Source organism: Sebastes fasciatus, chromosome 15 (genome assembly GCF_043250625.1).
Source record: "Sebastes fasciatus isolate fSebFas1 chromosome 15, fSebFas1.pri, whole genome shotgun sequence".
NCBI lineage: Eukaryota > Metazoa > Chordata > Actinopteri > Perciformes > Sebastidae > Sebastes > Sebastes fasciatus.
This window is the reverse complement of record NC_133809.1, coordinates 9,166,450-9,187,477: the sequence shown is the minus strand read 5'-3', so window position 1 is coordinate 9,187,477 and position 21,028 is coordinate 9,166,450. Positions and strand designations below refer to the sequence as shown.

The window sequence follows — 21,028 nt, the reverse complement described above, 5'->3', positions numbered from 1 at the left end:
CATTTCATTATCAGACAGGTACTAATACCTTGTCTTTTCTCTGTATAAAGAACGGATACTGCAGTAAGACTGCAGACTTCTGTTGAGTATGGAGGAAAGAACCTGCTAAAATAAAAAATAAATTAATAAATAAATGACTCGATAAATAAATAAATACGTCATTAACTGTAGCAAAATAATATAAAAAAAATAAATGTAACCATTATTTAATTGATCAAATGTGACATAAATTAATATTTCTGTTTTAATTTGCTTCTTTATCTTTGTATTAATTCCCATATTTATTTACTCTTTGGTTTAATTTTCCCTTTTATCTATTTATGTATTTCTTTTAAAATATATTTATTTATTTTTGCGTTTTAATATTTATTCATTTATTTATTCATTTATTTTTATTTATTTATTTTGAAATGCATTTATTTATTTCTGTATGATTTTTCCTTTGCATTTCACCCCTTATTTATTTCCCCAAACTTGTTTATTTATGTAATGTTCTGTAATTTTCTGTAATTAATTAATGGCTACATTTATTTTTTTATATTATTTTTACTGAAATATATTCTGTTTTCCAATATTGCTTTTTTCCAGGCCATATCTTGTACCAGGTGAGCTTGTTTAAAGATAAAGAACCTTAAAGAATTTCATCAAGTAATTTCAATAATAGAACATCAATACTGAAGAAGATGTTCAGCTTTACTCCATGTTTCAAGGCTGCTTCAGGCTTCAACATCCTACTCTCCTTCTTCTACACCTTCATCTTTCATTAATGCATGGATTTAAATCTGGTTTTACTTAATCAGTTTGTTGTATTTATGATGTCTTCATGTGTAATTTGTTCAATTTTCAACAGCCCACAAAAGGTTGCACTGACAATAAATACACACTAGATGGCTCTAGAGCCCAACAAGAAAATAGTGATACAAAAGAGGGTGAACGTGTGCACGCATGAGAGTGTGTTACTGAATAGGAAGGATGCAATTAACTGAGAGGACGTCATTACGGAGCTGGAACATGAAACACTTTGCAGTAGCCCTCCTGAACACACACACACACACACACACACAGTAAGTAGTAATAATAATAATAATAAACAGAAACCTTTCACTAGATTCTGTCTGCATGCGGAATGAGTATTTTATTTATAACCAGTTTATAAAAATAAAATACAAAATAATTTTAAAACAAAAAAGAAAAAAGAAACACTGTACAAGGCATTGATATGATACAAATGATAGAATAAACATAAATAATTACAGTTATATACAATGCAAAACTCCCACTTGTTACATTCTTTCCTCGAGACTGTACAGTTACATTTCAAAACCATGACGTACATTACAACACAAAAAATATCAACCATTAAAAAATCCTGACAATTGAAGTCAAAACGATGGATGGGCAAATTAGCAAATGTCACAATAAATAATTTCTGTCAAGTATTTATAAGTTAAAGTTACTAACAAGTAATCCGATGTTATGACATGAGAAGTGTACCAGTGCACACCAAAGCTTTCATTAGTTTCCATCTCACCTTTCAAAATAAAATAAAAACAGCTGGGTTTGTTCTGTTGGGTATCTGTAACCACAAATACCCAGCAAGCTACTATAAATATGACACCTTTCTATGAGCAAAAATCTCATCTGGAAGGTAACACTAGTACTACAACTTCACACCACTTTATGTGCAATAATGATAAAAAAAAAATCTGATTATCTTTTAAAACCAGCAGCACTGTTTAGTGTCTGTTCCTCCCTTTCACTGAAGCCGGTTAGCGTATAAGTTATGGTTTTACAATAATTATTTTATTTAAATAATTATATTTTACAGGTATATATTAAAAGTCTGCACAAGAGCGTTCTGAACTTTGAAAGCTTGAAATATCTTGAAATCTGTGAGCCTGAAAGAGGGAGAGTTCAAAGATTGATTGCTGGCGACGTGTAGAAATTGCACGCCCCTGTTTGAGAGCATACAGTTATCACACATGCTGAACCCTGAATTTTTTTCCATTTCCGCCAGTCGATCGACAAATAGCCTTCTCACAGAAAAACAGGGAGCTCTCCGGTAGAAGCACAGCTTTGTAAGCACAAGAGTCCGACAGTACAGTGGTGATATATCGACAGGCATGGCAGCACATGCCATTAACACACAAGAGATAAGTGACAGAAAGGCTTGGCTCGGCCGAATAGAGGAATGATCTCCAGCACAGACAAGGCTCAGTCATCCCTCGCTATGCACAGAGGGGCAGAGAGGAGACATTAAGGCGACTGACTGACTGAACGCTGTCTGCCTTCAGGATGAGTCATCATAGCTGCTCTGTGAGGCTCGCGTAGCGTAGGTATCTGCAAGATCTGCACCAAACAGCACACTTTATATATATCTACAAAGCCCATTCAATCTCTATATGCTCCCACATTTAGTCAAACCACATCTGCAAAATCTATCAAAATATTTGGCAATGTGATTTTTTTTCTATGTGCAGCCGTGTCTTATCTTTCAACTCACGTGTGGTTTTCCTACAATACAAGTGCTTAAAACGCAGCAAAGTCTATTCTCCTTTATTATTTTTCTTCATTTTGTGCATCATGTCAGCTAGTTGCAGGGATACAAAATATCATATTCCAGCAACACAATCATCCCAAATCAGTGCAGGGAGCGCAGAAAACTAGTCATACATCAGCTGGGAAGAGGAATAGTGAAAATATATAGATTCAAAAAAGAAATGACTGGGTTATAATCTTCACAAGATAGATGCCGTGTGGTGGGAAGTGGAGTGCAGCTTTTTACTCAGTAGTCTGTTGAGCATGCAGATAGTAGCGTTGGAAGGAAGCTGGAGTTATTTTACAGTATCTTACAAGCAGAGGAGGAGTGGGAGGAGAGTTTCAGTGAGGAATCCTAACTAAATCAAATACAAACAATACTCTTGATTCCTTTCCCGTGTGCACAAACATACTGTATGTCATTATATAAAAGACATTCTCCGGCACAGGAGGAACAAAATGAAAACATTCTTGCACATGGAAGCATGGAACATTTTGGTGTGAGAAATATATGTACATATGGCCTCCATTTTCAATAGCATTTGACAAAATGTTGTTTGAGGTCTGAAATTCACATTTTTTCAAAGTTTTATCTCCAACACTGACATGATATATATATATATATATATATATATTATAGATTAGGGCTGTCAAAGTTAACGCGATAATAACGGGTTAATGCAAATTTGTTTTAACGCCACTAATTTCTTTAATGCATTAACGCAACTTGTGATTTAAAGGTTGTAGCGGGCTCAGTTTTAAAGCTAGAATGAAGATACTGGTATCATATGAAACTAAAAAACATAATGGATCCATTGGTACCATGTCATACTCAAAAACTGTAATTGCCATTTTCAAAAGGGTCCCTTGACCTCTGACCTCAAGATATGTGAATGAAAATGGGTTCTATGGGTACCCACGAGTCTCCCCTGTACAGACATTCTCACTTTATGATAATCACATGCAGCTTGGAGCAAGTCATAGTCAAGTCAGCACACTGACACACTGGCAGCTGTTGTTGCCTGTTGGGCTTGAGTTTGTTATGATTTGAGCATATTGTTTATGCTAAATGCAGTACCTGTGAGGGTTTCTGGACAATATTTGTCATTGTTTTATGTTCTTAAATGATTTCCAGTAATAAATATAAACATACAGTTGCATAAAGCAAGCATATTTGTCCTCTCCCATGTTGATAAGAGTATTAAATACTTGACAAATCTCCCTTTAAGGTACATTTGACAGATAAAAAATGTAATTTGCGATTCATCGCGATTAAACATTTTAATCGATTGACAGCCCTAATATATATACTGTCTGTATATACACAGGACAGCTAAGTTGGAGATATATTTCCTTTTTGTCATTACAAATAATGGCTACTCAAGTAAACGGCTCAAATTGTGTTTGATTTACAAACATGTGTTGCTACCTTTTCTACATTAAAAGAATACTGGTGAAAAGGGTCGTCTTATAACCGCTGGCACAAGTCTGTTTTTGGCTCCTTTTTTTTTTGTCTAATTACAAACAAAGTGAATCCTCAAGCTGCCCAAAGTGCCAAGGCACACGCTGAGACAAACATCTGTGTCTGAACATTACTCGTTAGTAATGTACCTTGTGTTGCTGAAGCTCGCTACTGCTACGACTGAACAACTACCACGACGACTCCTAACCTGCGATCCCTTCATGACATTTTGATTCCCTCTTAGCAACACAGTAGGCACAAAAAGGTGTGTGTCCTCACGCACTTGACATGATTGATTGTATAAAAGGGTCACTTTGGAGTGATCCCTTCGATTTAAACATTTAATGTGAGTGACACAAAACCGTACATCCACTATCACACAGAAGGGTCGGAAGCGTCGCTAAGCATCAAAATAAATAATCTCAATAAATACAACTGTACACAAATTCTGGCTTTATGCATTTTCACATATAGCATAAAGTAAATATTTACTTTACCCTGCCTGCAATCGCCGAATGCTGAGGAGATAACTGAGTCAACCCCAGGCCAATATTTAATTAAGTTGTGATCAGCTATACTGATATTCCATCAGTATAATCCAAGTGCATTAATACTGGGGATAAACAAGTTATATTATATTGTAGAGCAGGATGCATGAAGATGAATAAACAGGATTTATTTATGTGCCCGCTGGCCCAACTAACTACTGATTACATATTAAAGTACTGGCTGCATCGGGAAATCACTATAGCAGCTGTTTAATTTACTCTACAACATGATAATATAAATAAAATGAGGACCCTGACATAAGTTATCTTAAAGGGGCACTCCACTGATTTTACACAAGGTTCAGTTTACTCGTCATGCGGAGTATTCAGCCTGTGAATGTCAGATTAGGTTTGAGACTTATTAACAGGAAGCCTTCATTACAAACTGGAGGGTTTGGAGAAGTGGGCACTTATTCTATTGAGTTGCATTATGGGAAATGTAGAAAACAGCATTTTTGGAGCTTAAGGCCCTGATCAGACAGAGCACCGCACTTCCTTTTTGTTGCCTGATCAGACAGAGCGTTTTTTTTGCAGTTTGCTGCGTCTTTTTTATTTTATATGTTGCTAAGCAACCACCAAAATGAGTGCTGACGTTAATTTATTACAAACCATGAACTGTACGTGACCCAAACAGTTAATAGTATGGTTTAAATTAATGAAAACAACTTGCCCAAATTTTTAAGTACCCGCACTAATTTATCTCCTGCTCTTTTCTGATCAGAACGTAGTAACTACGGTTGGTAAAGTCATAAAGGTCCTGGCACACCAAGCTGACGGTCAGCCGTCGGTGAGCGTCTGTCGGTCTAGTTTTTGCGGAGTGTCCCGCACCGTCGGCTCTTGTCTGCCCGTGTCGGAGATATTTCGGCCGATTCAGCATGTTGAATGCACTCTGTCTGATCGGGACCTAACGGACTAAAAGTCAGGATATCTCAGCTTCAGATCTTTGATCATTCTTTTACAAATCTGTCTCTCAGTCCAACAACTTCATGGAAGTGCTTTACTAAATCTCTGGAGTACCCCTTTAAAGCTGGGCACATAAATGAATGACAAACCCTGTGTGCAAATAGAAGGAGTGAAGAGAACAGTGGGAAACAGCGAGACAAGTGTAAGGTTCAGACTGACAGCGAAAAAAGGGAAACTTTTACAGGAAGACTATCCTGAATGCAGTCTTCCTTATCATAATAAGAGTCTTTCCATCCTCTGCTGTGGCAGCGCAACCTGGTGGGCAACTATCTGCTCAGCTTGCTGGAGCACTTGCCCTCTCGGCTGCAGGGTTTTCCCCTGGACAGGTGGAAGGGGCCCGTGCGAGCCTGGCGGCTGCAACAGCTCTCCTGGTGGTGAGGGTAGAAGCGGCGGGGAGGTGGCGAGCCAGAGAAGCTGGGAGGCGAGCGGCTGCGTCCTAGGCAACCCCCTCCCCCGCCGCCACGGTGCTCGTGGCGGGAGGGCGAAGAGCTGACGGAGCGCTGCAGGGAGGAGGAGCTTCGTGGGGAGGCGCTAGAGCTGCGGTGGTGGTGCGGAGAGCTCGTCAGGCTGCAGACGCCCATCCTGGAGCCGCCGTGCTGGGCCGAGGAGCGGTGGTGAAGGGGGGAGCCACGGGAACCGTGCATCAGCTGAGCAAGGCATGTCAGGAGGTCTGAGTCACTGTTGCTGCCGGCTCGGATGCGGTAACGCCTGAGCCTGAGTGGGTACAAAATGCAGGGCAGGTTATGAATAACAGTCAAGTCATATATTTCAAAGCAAACCAGGAAACAGGGTCATAAATCAAATTGAGAGTCAGATGAGAGGGTCAGTATCGCTCTCCTAAGCTAATGCCAATTTCACACCAGAGCAGTGCCATGCAATGTCTACGAAAAGCTGCGGCGGCTGCTCCCGAGCTCAGCAAATTGGGAAAAGTTTAACTTTTAGCGGCGAAGTGTGGGCAAAGATCCTGTGACTCCTTTGACATGTTGACCCATGTTACAAAGAGTTTCTTCCCGCCTGAAACACATGAACACATCTCCGCAGAAAAATTTAATTATTGCTCGCCGCAGGCCGCACTTCGCCACAGCCTGGTGTGAATTCGGTGTAAGCCAGTCAGTAGGTGGTTAGCTTAGCTTAGAATAAAGACTGGAAGCAAGCGCCTCTAAATCTGACAAAATTTAACCGAAAAAAAACAACAAATTGTGTTTTTGGGGGGAGGTAGTTGCTGAGTCACTGCGTCCAACCAAGAGATAGTTCAGCATCGCAAAAATTAAACAAACAAGACAATAACGTGTTAATTATTAAAATTTAGAGGGATCGAAGGTGGATTTCTTTTAGCTTTGGACAGAGCCAGGCTAGCTGTTCTCCTCTGCTTTCAGTCTTAAAGCTAAGCTAAGCTATTGACCTGCTGGCTCTGGCTTCATGTTTAGCGCACAGACATGAGAGTGGTATCAATCTTCTTATCTAACTATCTGCAAGAAATAAAACATGCGAAAAATTCCTTTAATCAGAAGAATCAATCAGCAGAGTGAATTAATGTGCAATGGGTTTTCTTATGTGTTTTTCACATCTTCATGCAGTTCATCATAAATGTCTGAGAACAATAATGGTTCGGTTGATTATTAAAATGTTTGATCCATGAAAGCAAAAAATGCAGATGAACAAATTACCTGCCCTCCGCTGTGGGGCGGCACGGTGGCTTCCCAGGGGGCGGGCGCGGCAGGAATTGGGCAGCCAGCTGCTCGGCAGAAGAAGCTGAATGAACAGGACGAGGGATCCGGCTCTTGCGGGACAGAGGGCTGGAGGAGGAGGAGAGGGAGGGAGCATCGTCTCCCTGGCGGTCAGAACGGGAGCCCATAAGAGAGTCCTCGTCCTGAGAGCGGTCAGAGGTGGAGGACAACGGGTCCCTAGCGAGGGAGGCCACCATGGGGCCACGTCTATCAGAGAGAGACGGGGAGGCAGTGGGAGAGGGGACAGGGCCTTGGTGGTGAGCTTTCTTCAGTAGGAGTTTCTCCTTAGCAGACCCTGCAGGAGGGAGCTCCAGCAGGCTGGAGGGCTCCAGGACTGGGATGCGACTTTGCCTCCGGTTGGGGTCCTTACGGGGGGGCGTTGGGGAGGGGGAGGCTGGTCCATTGGTCTGATCTGGGGCATGGTTCGCTTCTCTGTTACCCTCCCCCCACACCTGAGGCTCTGGGGCACAGGGAGTCGGGCCATAATCATTCTCAGGGTCTTTCAGCCTGGGGAAAGCTCCGTTACTTAAATCCCTTTGGCTGTTAACAGGAGAGGAGAGGCGTCCATTGGCAAACACAGGGCTGTGAGGGGAGCGAGGGGAGCGAGGAGAGCGTGGAGAGGAAGGCGAGCGCAGAGGAGGCGAGTGTGGAGAACGGGGGGAGCGTGGGGAAGACACACGGTTTGGGCTTTGAGCTTTGTTGTGGATGTTTCCATTGACCAGCATCTCAGCCAGGGGGTCTGTGGGTGTCCCTGGATGGTTGGGCACAAGGTCCTGGGGGGAACAGATGTCCGCTGTGCGCTCCTGGGCCTGCTGAGCCTCAGCTTCGGCCTCACTACGCCTCTCCAGCAGGAGGCACTGTGGCGCACTGTCTGATCCTGACTGGGAGGACAGCCCAGAGGGACGCTGAGCTGTCAACTGGAGGGGAGGGGGAGGTGGAGACACGGGAGGGAAGAGAAAGGACACACAGGTGTTACTTAAAAGATCAACCGTACTAAAATTGGGAATAAAATTGTCAAAGGCCTGTTGCTGATAGACTACAACATGTCGAGTTGTGCTGTAGTTCTGTAGCAAGAGCCTGATGCAGATGTGTGCAAAGAGAAGAATTATATAATATGGGGTAATAAATGGTGATTAGTTTGGCAACAGCATGCAATACCATAGCTACCATTATCAGACCGAAACACACAAAGTGCTATGGCAGTGTCAGTCAAGCTGTGAGTACTAAACCAGCAAGTAGGACAGGAAACGTTCACGCAACTTCGCAGGGGGCTTCAGCGAAGAGAGGGTGAGGAACAAATACAGGGAGAGAGAGAGAAAGAGAAAGATAGAGAGGACAAAGACGATCTGAAACAAAAGAGACCATGCAACCTGTAGTCATGACTCGACATTCCAAACACACATGCCACAATCAGACAAACACACATCCCTATTCAGATCACAAGGACACATGTCCAGACACAAGGACACATCTGACCCATGCTCTGTCTGGCCTGCACAATGCCCCTCATGGTTTCTGGAGAGAGCTACAACACAATAAACAAGCCAACTCAACAAAGAAGCCAAAATAAGCAACTTATACAAAAAAAAGAAAGAAAGAACAAAAACAGCCGGTGTGTTGCGACTGACGTAGAGGAAGCTGAATGGAGTTTTTTTTACGAGATTGTGACGGGCTCATCACCTGCTGGAGCTGGGCACGAGTGATGCGTATGACAGAGGGAAACTTGGCGTTGGCAGCACCCGCCGGGATGGCCGGCAGTTTCCTGCGACTGGGTGAGCGGGTGCCGGGGGCAGGGTGTGGTGGTAGTGGTAGGGAGGCGTGGCAGGAGGAAGAAGAGGAGGGGCGCTCCTGCTGCTGGGGGTCGACGGACTGGCTGCGCCTCATGTTCAGCGGCTGGCGCAGATGCAACGGGTCCGACAGGGTGGTCAGGAGTGTGTGAGGGCTGGGGGAGCGCAGAGGGATGGGGCTGCATGTCCGGAACGCGACCTCTTCAGGCAGCGATGGAGGAGAGGTGGGGAGCTAAGAGAGGGGGAGGAGAGAAGTGGGAGGTGGAGAGAGGAGGAGTGAGGGAGTGAGAAGATGGGAGGAGGTGTGTTGTGAGGTAGGACAAGCAGGTGGGGGAGCACGATGTTGAGTTGTTTTGAACGGGTTAAGCGACGGGAGGATTATAAATATAAAGGGATAATCTTAGGTTAGAGAAGGAAGACAGAGGCGAGGTAGGTAGATTTTGGGAAGGTCGTGTACATTATCAACTTGGAGGCAGTTGTTCTGGATGTAGGAGAGAATGAGGGGACAGTTATTCCTCTTGTAGAGAAAAAAGTTGTGTAAAAGTGGTTTATGTTGGATTGAGCAGGATTTCGGTGGGCTGGCTGAAGATTATAAAAAGTAAAGGAGCAAAAAAGTCATTTAAACTAAGCAAACCAAAAGCATATTTTGTAAATAAATTATTTTTGAAGTAAATAAAACCAACCAAACACATTGCAAATATCTGCAAATAAGATCAAATTATGCAAGATATCTAATGCAAATCAAAGTGCATTTCAAAGCCATAAGCTCTCTTTCCCCCCATGCTGTGATCTGATAAAGCTTGTGACACAAATATATTTTTTTCTAACATATAAACACAAGCGAATAAGCGTGAAAACACAAAGCAGTAACACTTAGCTTCATACTAAAGCAAGATGCAGCTGGTGGAACTCTGACTGTTGTATGATTTTAGCATTGAGGCTCTAAAGCTAGAACTCTGACTCGGTACAGCTTTTTAACGTTGTAAAATGCTGACTACAGTCAGTATCATGTATGCCATGTTGTGAGATGGCCTTCAGATGAAAGGGCTTACCTGAGTGAGGACTCCCTCAGCCAGAGCTTCAGCTGGGCTGGTCGGAGTGACGGTGGGCAAAGCCCCTGGAGGGCCCACGCTAAGCTCCAACTTGTCCAGTTTTGCGCTTCCCTTGGAGGAAGCCGTGCTTTCTTGTTTAGCTTTGCCAGAGTGAGGGCTCGGATTGCCCCGTTCCCATCCAGGAGACTGATCCCCCGGCTGGAGCACCTCTGGCTCCTCATCCTCCTCCGAGGGGCTGGTGGTAGCCTTGGCTCCTGGAGAGCCACTGGGCGGCTCCACCATCACCCACTCCCTTGAGTCAATGTCATGCCTCCCAGAGCTCAGATTGAGGGCCACAAAGCCCCCGCTGCTGGCTGCCCCCTCTCCATGATCCACAGATCCACAGGATGCCGGCTTAGGAGAACCACCACCAGACAAGAACTCCTCGTCATAGTGCCAGACCCGATCAGGACGCTCCCCGGCAGGTACAGCTTGACCCTGAGTTACTGGGATGATTGCAGCCCCGTCAGCCTCCTTCTCCTGGTGCTGTGCGCCAAGCTGCTGCTTCCCCGAGCTGAACAAGACACAAGACAGATGCAAACAACCTACTCTCTATCTCAGGAACATTTAGAAAAAAACTGATGTTAACGGGTAACTTTGGTATTTTTCAACCTGGATCCTTTTTTCTCATGTTTTTGTGAGTAATAGGGACAACACATTAGTCCAGTATTGAGGGAGAATGACGTAAGCAGCCGCGAAACGAGCAGCGAGAGCAAGTGGGCAGCGTCAATGTAACATTACGTCCACTAAAAGTGCTTGTTTTTGGCACTGACAGGCTCAGATTGTTATTCTAAATCTCTGACAACATTATGGAAAGGACCCTACAGAGGAATAAAAAGTTTTTCTTACCTTATTTTGTCCAGACTTCAAGCAGAAGTCTCCTTGTGAAATTTGAATATCCATGTACTTAGGATCAAATAATTACAAAATAAAGACCTCATCCACATTGGTGAAATCATCTAAATATTCAGCCATGACTTTGAAAATCTTTTAGATAACACTAAGCTACAATTTCTGTACTCCAACACAACAAACCCGGCTGCCACTCGTGTTTACACCATGGATGTATTCCTCTATTCCACCGTTGTCTTCCAGCAACGCGTCACCTCGCAATATTTCAGAACCAGACTTCTCCTTGAGTGAGACTCTTTCCATAATATCAGACACTTATAATAACAAACAGAGCCTGTCATGTCAAGAAAAAGCACTTTTAGTGGACGTACATGCACCATATTGCAGCCCGTGAGCAGTTTCCATCTACAGCGCTCTCCCTCAATACTGGACCAATTTCTGAAATTGTTGTTCCTATCAGTCAGTTAGACACAAAAACATGGGAAAATAGGGTTCAGGTTGAAAAACGTTGAAGTTATCCTTTATCATAAATGGATCGGTTACTTGACAGACATACCAGGCCTCCAGGAAGCGCTCTGGACTGGCCTTGGACTCGAGGCCGAGCCTCCTCTCCAGCTCAAAACTGTGAATGTTGCGGAGCTTCCTCAGCAGGGGACCCTCACGGTCTGAAGGCACCACCTCAGAGTGCAGTTTCACTGGGGAGCCTAGGCTTGGCCCAGCATAGGGGCTCTGGTGTCCATGGTTGCCCTGGTTGTTGCTGTGTTCCTCCTCCGCCTGTGGAAAGCAGTCAGTTTTGTTAGTGACTAAAAAAAACAGGTGGATTTCAATTAATTCTCTGAGAGCACTTGAGGTGATAAAACCAGTCTACCTTCCAGACTGCAGTCCTGATGCGGTTACGGTTGCGATCCAGCTCCTCCCAGACGTCAGCCTCCTGGTTGCGGTGCGGGTGGAGGGGAGAGCCCGGCATGCGATCTGGAGCGGGGTTGTTCTCCACGTCGCTGAGCTGCTCGTCCTGCAGAACCTCGTCTGTGTTTTCCCTCATCAGGTCGCCGGGGATCAGGGAGGCATTCGCCATACTGGGGCAACAAAAGGTACAAACATTATTTCATATTTAAGGCTATAAAAGACATTTTAACCACAGCGATATACAATATTTAATACAAATAATTAACATAACGTTTTTGTTTTTTTTCTCGATCAAACGTACCCCATGTGTGCCGGAGTGAGGCGGGTGTGATGTTGCGGTGTTGTGGCGCTGGCACTGATTGTCAAAGTGCCGTCAGTGCCTGTTCGCTCCCAGTCGTAAGGGTCGTTCTCCACAACATTGTAGGTTTTCATGCTGTTGTCAAACACTGACATCAGCAGCTGTAACAACACAACAATACATAATTAATTGTGAGGTTTTTATTTAGTGAGATTTCACAGAAATCAACAGAAAACGTGTATTGAACACTTCATAGCACTAGGGCTGCCACTAACAATTACTTTCATTATCGATTAATCTATCGATTCTTTTCTAAATTGATCGATTAATCGTGAATAGTGAAAAATAGTGAAAAATAGTGAAAAATGTCCATCCAAGTTTCTCAAAGTCCAGGATGATGTCTACAAACATCTTGTTTTGTCAGTCCAAGACCCAAAGACATTCAGTTCAATATGAGAAAAAACAGGAAAAGCAGAAAATCTCCATATTTGAGAGGCTGAAAACAGCATTTTCTGCCATTTTTGCATGACAAATTACTTTAACGATTAAGCAATTATCAACATAGTGGATTACTTTTCTGACGATGCACACTTTTACTAAAATATCAAACTATATCATCAGTTGCTGAAACATGCTGCATTTCTATGTAGTCAGAAACTAAATTCCCTTTTTATTACTGTAAATCCAAATTAGAGAAAATGTGCCACCTGGTAGTCAGGCTTCGTGAAGTAGTCGAGGCTGGCGATGTGCTCCAGGAACACACCGAACTCTGCTGGCAGGTGTTTGAGCATCAGACGATGGTCGTAAGTGTCCTTCAGCTTCCCCACATGTTCCTGGGAATGAGCACACACACACCTGTCACATCTCATCACCTACAGCTACCTGGACGGGGCTGTTTAGTTCCCGTGAAGGACGGTGATTATTGTTTGTCCTTACTTTGTCCTTGATCTTCCTCCACGGCAACTGACCAACCAGAAACTCCACCAGCATGTAGAAGAGAGACCACAGGTCATCGTGACGACCCATCTCCTGCACAATTACACCAGGGTGGAGTTAACATTAATACAATAATATTTCATCATAAACCATGACAAAAAAAGAGATAACTGTGTAAAGCAAATTCATAAACACGTGTAGGACAGCGTCACTGATTACACAAGGCTGTAGTACAGGGCAGATCGATACTGACCTTATTCTTGTGAGCATTGACAGACGCATAGCGGACGGTTCCCCTGAAACCTGCCACTGGACGGGGCTGACAAACAAAGACACAACACACACATTAAATGCTAATATAAATGTATTTTAAACTATAGCTCTTCAGCCAAAAATAACAACAAAATGAAAATAAACTTCTTATATATTCATATCTTTAATCTAACCTTTAATCCTTAGCATTAAACCTGCATGGACTCATTTTTTGGCACTTGTGGGCAGCTCAACGTGCAACAGAATTTAGACATCACATTATTCTAAAAAGGTTATGTGACACATTACACATAGTCATTTGATTCATGGTTAATTTGTAGAAAACTGTTAAATCATCTGTTTAATAACTAAAAAGGGGCCGTTGACACCAGTCAGAGTTACCGCACGGGAGCAAAATAATGTACTGCTGTGGACAGGGCCGACAGCAAAACTTATTTTATCCACCTAAAAGAAAGGCTCACCTAAAAAAATTGTATTCTGTTTAAGTGTACGCTATACTTAGAATATTTTCACCACTTTACCTTGCCGTCGGACAGCCCTTTCCGATGTGGAGCTGAAGCCGTCATCTATGCTCTTGCATAGAGAGTCACACAATAGCACAAACTAACTAACCGATGGCGGCAGCGGTATATCAGCAACCCCCGTGTTCTGCGAGGTAAAATGAATTTCTTTTTCAATGGAGTCTGGTGGCTTTGACGAGAGCGTAGATGGATACAATGGCTTCAGTTCCCTATCGGACAGCAAGGTAAAGTGGTGAAAATATTGTAAGTATAGCGTACACTTAAGTTGATATTGATTTTTTTTAGGTGTGCCTTTTCGGTGGCTAAAATACGTTTTGCTGCCGTCCCCGTCCACAGCAGTACAACGCTTCTCCAAACGGAGGGTGTGCCGACAGTCATCTACTGTAGATAATACACTGACTATGGATAAGTACCTCATACAACCCCACTTCAAAACACCCGAGCTATCCTTTTAAGCTCAGTATACTGTATACTCAGTAACAGAGAGGAGGGCACTTACAGGTCGGACCTCCTGGCAAGAGTTGGTGAACTGACGAGCCAAACCAAAGTCCAGCATGTAGCAGGTTCGACAGGTACTCGGGAAGCGGCCCATTGCGAAATTGGACTGAAGAAGAAAAAACAGGAGGCAAAAAAATAATCAAATGTGTGAATTCAATCACAATAAAATCTCAATTTTTGCATATTTATATTACTGAAGCCCCGGCAGAATAAATGTGTTCCTCTGGTGGAATATAATTTAATACAGCAGCTCAGAAGATATTTACATTCAGCAACATTTTGGGCGTTTAGCCAGCACTCATAGCGAGCCAGCTTACTGGAAGTACAACAAATACTGAATCAGCAACAATTCCAGTAGCCAATAACAAAAAAAGTTGCGCTCACTACCCGGACAGCAGCAATAAAAATATGATCATGTGTCGGGAATATATGCAGTAGAAGCTAGAAGGCAATGAGATAATCTCTCTCTGCTGCACCCGGCTGACTGTGACTCACCGGTTTGATGTCACGATGCAGGAAGCCGACAGAGTGGATGCTCTCGATGGCCTCCAGGATCTGGCGCCCCAGACGCAGGGTAGTGCTGATGCTGAAAGTTCCACGCGTCATACTCCTCCTCAGGTCAGCCAGGTTACGACCCTGAGAGAGAGAGAGCACATGTACCAGATCAGTTAGTCTGATAAATTCCACCTTCAAGAAACACAGCAGGACCTCTGTCTGTCTTAACAAACATGACATACCAAACATATCTATCTAGTTTATCTCTTTTGGAAGCAACACAGTGGAACTGGAATAAAAAATAAAATCACTATTAAAAGTCTTACTGGCTGAAATGTTTGACAGTGGTGGCAGCCAAATGTGTTGAGTGGACACAAAACGGTGAGAAAAACTATAAATTCAGCTGCACCGATCATCTATAATTAAACATGTGGTGCGGTCGGGAGTCGGTGCAGTATATATACGAAAATGTACCATTCCTGTGGTTACGGTGGTATAAATCAAAACCAGACCACACTTTCAAAACACTCAAAGCTCAGATAAAGTATTTGTGTATTTGTGATCATGACTTTGGTATCACAGCCTCGTGTGCTGGATGCAGTGACTGAAACTAATTTGATGCCTCAGTAGATCGCAGCAGGTGATTTATCGTGTGAAAAGTCTGCAGAAAAAACGCTGCCTGGATCATCTCTACATGGAGATTATGGCTGCTATAAATATAAATATTTTTTTGCCGTGCTAGCAGGATGGGATGGCAATGTCACTTTGGTCCACGCTGAAATGTCTGCGTAGTGTGAGAAATGCCTTGCAATATTAAAATAGCTTTGTTTTGTACGACCAACTGTCTAAACCCCCAGAAATATTACATTTTCTTATAATTATATGTGTGTATGATGTTGTGTGTATGATGTTCCCTGTGATTTTCCTGGGGGGTTTATCCCTATCTATTTTGCACTCATCCCAAATGGATTACATCAGTATTTTATCATATGGGCTTTTTATGCTGTATTTTGTCTTGATTGTTTCTTTATTTATTTATGTTCTCTCTAATCTCTCTAGAAGACACTTTAGTCAAGCAACCAACCAAATTTGAATCGCACATTCTAAATATATATTTTCAGCTTTTCATATGACTAGTTGTAATTTGAGCTATATTTAACATACATGTTTCTGTATAAATTATATTTTTTCATAAATACATTGTAGGCCTAATGTGCCGTGATGTGTTATGATGACTAAGCAATTGATTGAGTGATGTCAGTTTGGAGTAAGATTATGATTATATATGAAGTATTTAAGATATTCTTTCCCATTGTGTTTTGTAAAATAATCTGATGAAGGTCTGTGTAACCGAAATTAACCGCATTTTTTGCAATTTTTGCATGAAAAATTACTTCAACGACGAATCGATTAACAAAATAGTTGGCGATTATTTTTCTGTCGATCAAATAATTGTTGCAGATCTAAAGCAAATATTTGGCATTTTTGCTTAATAAATTACTTGAACAATTCATCAAATTTGTTAACAATAATTTGCTTGAATACACAAAAAAAATCAGTTAAAAGTGTGTGCTTAAGAGGCATTTAGACCAACCTGAAGCTCCATCACGACGTAGTTAAAGCGGTCGTTGCGGCCGCATCCCACAAAGCGACACACGTGGTCTTTACCTGAGAAATAAAGAAGCAGTTTCAGGATACTTTCGGAGGAGACGATAAGGTCACTTCACAGTCACCTGGCTGACGTCAGCCGCATCGTTTGATCGTAAGATGCTGCGTGAATCATGATGATGTGCATGTTCATATTTCCCAGCTCGCTGCCCTCCCATTGCCAGCTTTCCTGTATGACTACCCCGCTGATTTATAGGCTATAGCTCACGACACAAGGTCTACACATGTGCATGAATTTGCTTTGTGTGTTTGTGCATACGAGTATGTGAGCAAATGTGTGTGTGTGTGTTATGGTCTCAAAGGACATTGCTGCACTGGCAGCTAGACTGCGGCCACGCCCCGAACCCTTCAGTGAATGCAAACAGTTTCTAACCAAACCTCCATGTTAAAAGCACTACTTTTAGAATTCACCAAATTCGTATACAATAAATGTAAATAATATAATAAAAGAAGCTATTATTATTAGCTCGATATGACCCATTGGTCTTTGTATAAGGCCGGTATAAGGTCAGCTGGGCGGGGTCTGGAGTTCAGCCCGTCTCAAGTTGCATGCTGGTTCCCTCAGGAAGCAACAAACCCATGATGCCCGAGGCCGCAGCCATTAGACGCCAAACATGATCCCAGCCCATTGATTTTCCTCTCAGATGGGAGAGAGAGAAAAAAAAGGGCATAATGGTGAAAAGGCAGGAAAAGGAGAGGGGAGGGAAAAAGACACAGTTAAAGAAAGAGAGAAAGGAGTAAAACTATACAACCCCCCCCTGAAGGAGCTCTCTTTTGTTGATCATGTGTCTCTACTATGAGACGGTGGGAGTGTCCAGGCACATAAACATGAACATTCCTCTTGTACCAGTACTCTGTCACTGCTGTTACTGCCATCTGAAACTGTTACTTTAAAAACTCCACGATTAAAACACAAGATGAGGAAGATGAAGAGCGATTTATCTGCTGAATGACGGTGTGTTTTAGCAAGGCAGAGACTGAAGCAAACTGAGCTGAACCGTGGGCCAAGTTGTGTTTTCAGATGAGTCAGATGATTTACATCTATTCTCAGAGGGAGACATAATCATACCCTGATATCGTTGCACCAAGGCTATCCCGTTTTTTCTGCTTCTTTGTTTTATCAATCCAGGAATAATTATTGACAGAAAATGTTTCTCTTAAGCGTTAGTTTTTCTGCCAGGAACGATGCACTCAGTGTTTTCAATAGGTCACCACGCCGAGGAGGATCAATCAATACCAGAAATGTAACCAAATCCACCGAATCCATTTCGACTCACCCTGGAGCTTCTTGAGCACGGCGACCTCCATCTTGAGCACCTGTTTGGGCTGCTGGGCCGACTCCACCTTCAGCGCCACGCTGACCCGCGTCAGCAGGTCCACCGCCTCGTAGATCTCCCCGAACCCGCCGCCCCCGATCTTCTTCACCTAGAGGAAGACAATGAAAACACTGCATAAGAAAGAATACCACATTTACAGTCTGTGGGTAAAGTGCATGGACAACACAACATTTTTTTGCTCTCTACACAGGAAGGTCAGGGGTCAAGGTCAGCAACAGAAAATCCTCGATAAGGTTTGCGTCTTGCTCAAAGACTCTTCAGCAGGGGAAAACGCTTGTCATGTAAAGGCTTGAAACTGTCCTGTTTTTCTGAGGTTTAGAATATCCTTATAGGGAGCAGTGTTAAATATTTTTCACTACAGTAGTGTTTTTGTTTTGACTATATTCAACACTGACTTCACTATTTATGAAACTTCCTTTTTTGGTTACCTGAGGGCTGGAACAACAAATGATTATTTTCATTAATTTGCTTATTATTTTCTCAATGAATGGTTTGGTCTGTAAAATGCCAGAAAGAAAAGTGAAAAAAGCTAATCACAAGATGACATTTTCACATTGCTTGTTTTTAGTGCTGAAGAGAGAGCAGAAAGGAAAACCCTCATATTTGAGGAGCAGAAACTAAGTAGTGTTTGACATTTTAGTGTAGCTTGAAAGGTTACTTCAAAGATTAGTCATCAAATAAATAAAGATCAGAATAGTTGCTGATTCTTTTTCTGGCTAGTCGATTAATTGACTAATCGCTTCAGTTCTACCTGACTGGAATAAATTAAAGAGTTCCTGTACTTGGTGCTGATAGCATTTGCACTGATGAAGGCCTAAAGAAGGCTAAAGTAGTTGTACACTTTAGGGCTCCAACTACCGATTATTTATAGAAGCTGGAATCATACTTTTGACTTTTCTTTTTTTTAATTACTCAAACCGATTAATCGATTATCAAAATACTTGGCCATTAATTTAATAGTTGACAACAAATCAATTAATCTGATTTACCATTGCAGCTTTAGCACACTTTTCTTAATAAATATGACACCAGGAACTGCATGTGATTCATTTCACAATGCTCTCTCTCTCTTCTTTATTTCCTGTTTCACTCTCACCTCTCAGCGCTAGTAGAGCTTTAATTTCTCCCACGTGTCCTTCACTGTCCTCCACACACACACACGGTGTTGTGTCGCACTAGGAGCTAAAGTCGTGGGATTATCTGCAGCATTCTTATGTAACTCTGCTCCTCAGAAGACAGGAAGTGGTGCCAGCCTGCCAGTGAGGAATAACAGCCTCACATGGCACCCAGGCTGGCAAGGCAGTGAGAGACATTGGCCCCCGGAGAGCACTGCTGCTGCTGCTGCCTATAGCACACTGCACTGCCACAAATAGCTATACGGGCTATTTTTGGATCTCCCGTACTGCAGCAGCCCTACCTGGACAGAGACAATCGACCTCAAACTGTCCGAGCCACAGGTGAGATGCTTTAGAGGGAAAGCAGGGCTCATATAGGCAGGGGAAAGCATTGTTTAATGAACAAAGAGTTGTTGTTTTGTTGGACAGAGGGTGAGCCAGGGACAGGCAGTGATGGTGCTGGACTAACACACCGCCTATTGTCGCTGATGAATATAACGTCACTTACCACTTTCCATCGTTCCTTGACCAGGGAGAGCACGCTTAGGATGTCAGCTTGCTCCGCTCCCCCGCTCATCCCGTCTGTGGACAAGGGACGCTGTCCTCACTGCTTCCCCCCCTCGACCAGCCGCCTCAGACTGGGCCAGGCATTTGATGGCCTTAATAGAGATCCCTACGGAAGCCCAAGAGACACAAAACTGTCAGAAATTGAGGAACAAATCACAAGAAAATCAGATGAATTCTGGTTATTTAGGCTCAGTGGTTCCCAACCTGGAGTCCAGGCGCCAAAGACCACAGGGGGTGCACCAGGATTTGTCTGCTCAGTCAAAATCAGATTTGCTCATGTATAACTAAAATCATAATAACACACTTACTGGATATTTTATACAAAAGTCTGTATAAAAAAATATTTAAAAAGATATATCTTTTTTTAAACTTAGTAGCAAAATCTAACTAAATATTCAATCCATATTTGTTGGCGTTTAGCCTTTCAAAAACAACACTTTCACAGCGGTCAAAAACCTATTTGCTCTCCCACTTGACGCAGCAATCTAACAACACCATAAATTACATTTATTTAACCACAATAACCAAAAACCTAACAGTATTATAGTGAATTAATGAAGTTGTTACCAAAAGAAAGATCACATTATGTATCTACATACGCTTGGCGAATCTATCAAGACGTCATCACTTTATTTATGTTGACGAAAGGGACGAGTTAAATGAATTAAAGAAAGCTGATGTAGGGGGGTCTTCAAGGAAAATAGGTTGGGAACCACTGATTTAGGCCACTCTGCACTAAACTGATATCTTCAGCATCTTGAGATAATGTACTTGGGTGGATTCATTGAGTGGAATATACAAACGGCCTGTTTTTTTTCAGACTGGTTGAACTACATGTGAAAGTTTGAAAGTCTCCCCCAGTTGGGAGACATAGTTAAACCCCTGGCTTAATGTCTGGAGCTTTTCTGATACTCGACCATCGCTGCAGCTGCCACACCTGCTGCCAGCAGCTGTCTTTATCCAGACAAACCCGCCCCACCAACTCGCAGGCAAAAGTCCTGCGTCTTAAATTACAAAGAGGCTTCATCTTAGTATCATTTTTCCAGCAATTTATCTTCTGTGTATGACAGCCAAGGAGCAGGTCTAATAAAGAAAGTAGTGTTGTCAGATATAATGAGGCTGTTTAATCTGCCTGGTTTTGCATTAACTCTGGTTGTGTAATATGGCAGACGAAGTCCAAGATTACTTTTATTAAGACAAGATTAATTTGTCCTTACAGTAGGGAAATGTGCCTTGGACATAAAGGCTGCCACATAGAAAAACACACTAGTGCAGCAATAGACATAACATGCATTCAAATACGTGCAAGTGGCCGTCCCTGACCTGCAGGGCGTGGCGGAGGGGCATTGCTGAAAAAGGAAAGGGGTGCGCTGGATTTATTTAAAGACAAAACGTGAGCGTTACTGTGAAATGGAATGCAGCACAATTATTTATTTTTTTACGATT

The 21,028-nt window shown here is 42.8% G+C and overlaps 1 protein-coding gene across 2 annotated transcripts; it reads right to left on the bottom strand.

Annotated features, from left to right (window-relative positions):
• Positions 1-1,105: 1,105 nt before the first annotated feature.
• On the bottom strand, positions 1,106-19,662 carry ttbk2a (tau tubulin kinase 2a). 2 transcript variants are annotated; one of them, XM_074659865.1, is made up of 15 exons: positions 19,524-19,662; positions 17,841-17,988; positions 16,490-16,563; positions 14,896-15,036; positions 14,402-14,506; positions 13,362-13,427; positions 13,109-13,201; positions 12,880-13,005; positions 12,176-12,333; positions 11,837-12,044; positions 11,525-11,742; positions 10,078-10,630; positions 8,919-9,257; positions 7,179-8,155; positions 1,106-6,225 (listed from the first exon to the last, which is right to left on the bottom strand). In XM_074659865.1, the coding sequence occupies exons 1-15, from the start codon at positions 19,590-19,592 to the stop codon at positions 5,778-5,780; spliced, it is 3,723 nt and encodes a 1,240-aa protein (XP_074515966.1). In that variant the 5' UTR covers positions 19,593-19,662; the 3' UTR covers positions 1,106-5,777. The 2 variants fall into 2 exon arrangements, with proteins under 2 accessions (XP_074515966.1, XP_074515967.1); XM_074659866.1 differs by lacking the exon at positions 8,919-9,257.
• Positions 19,663-21,028: the final 1,366 nt, after the last annotated feature.

Bases quoted from the DNA above. Each gene is read 5' to 3' on its own strand.
- ttbk2a (XM_074659865.1), bottom strand. From the start codon at position 19,592: ATGAGCGGGGGAGCGGAGCAAGCTGACATCCTAAGCGTGCTCTCCCTG. The intron at 17,989-19,523 runs GTAAGTGACGTT...GTCTTCCTCTAG, and splicing joins TCAAGGAACGATGGAAAGTG to GTGAAGAAGATCGGGGGCGG. The intron at 13,428-14,401 runs GTAAGTGCCCTC...TTTGTTTGTCAG, and splicing joins CTTGCCAGGAGGTCCGACCT to CCCCGTCCAGTGGCAGGTTT.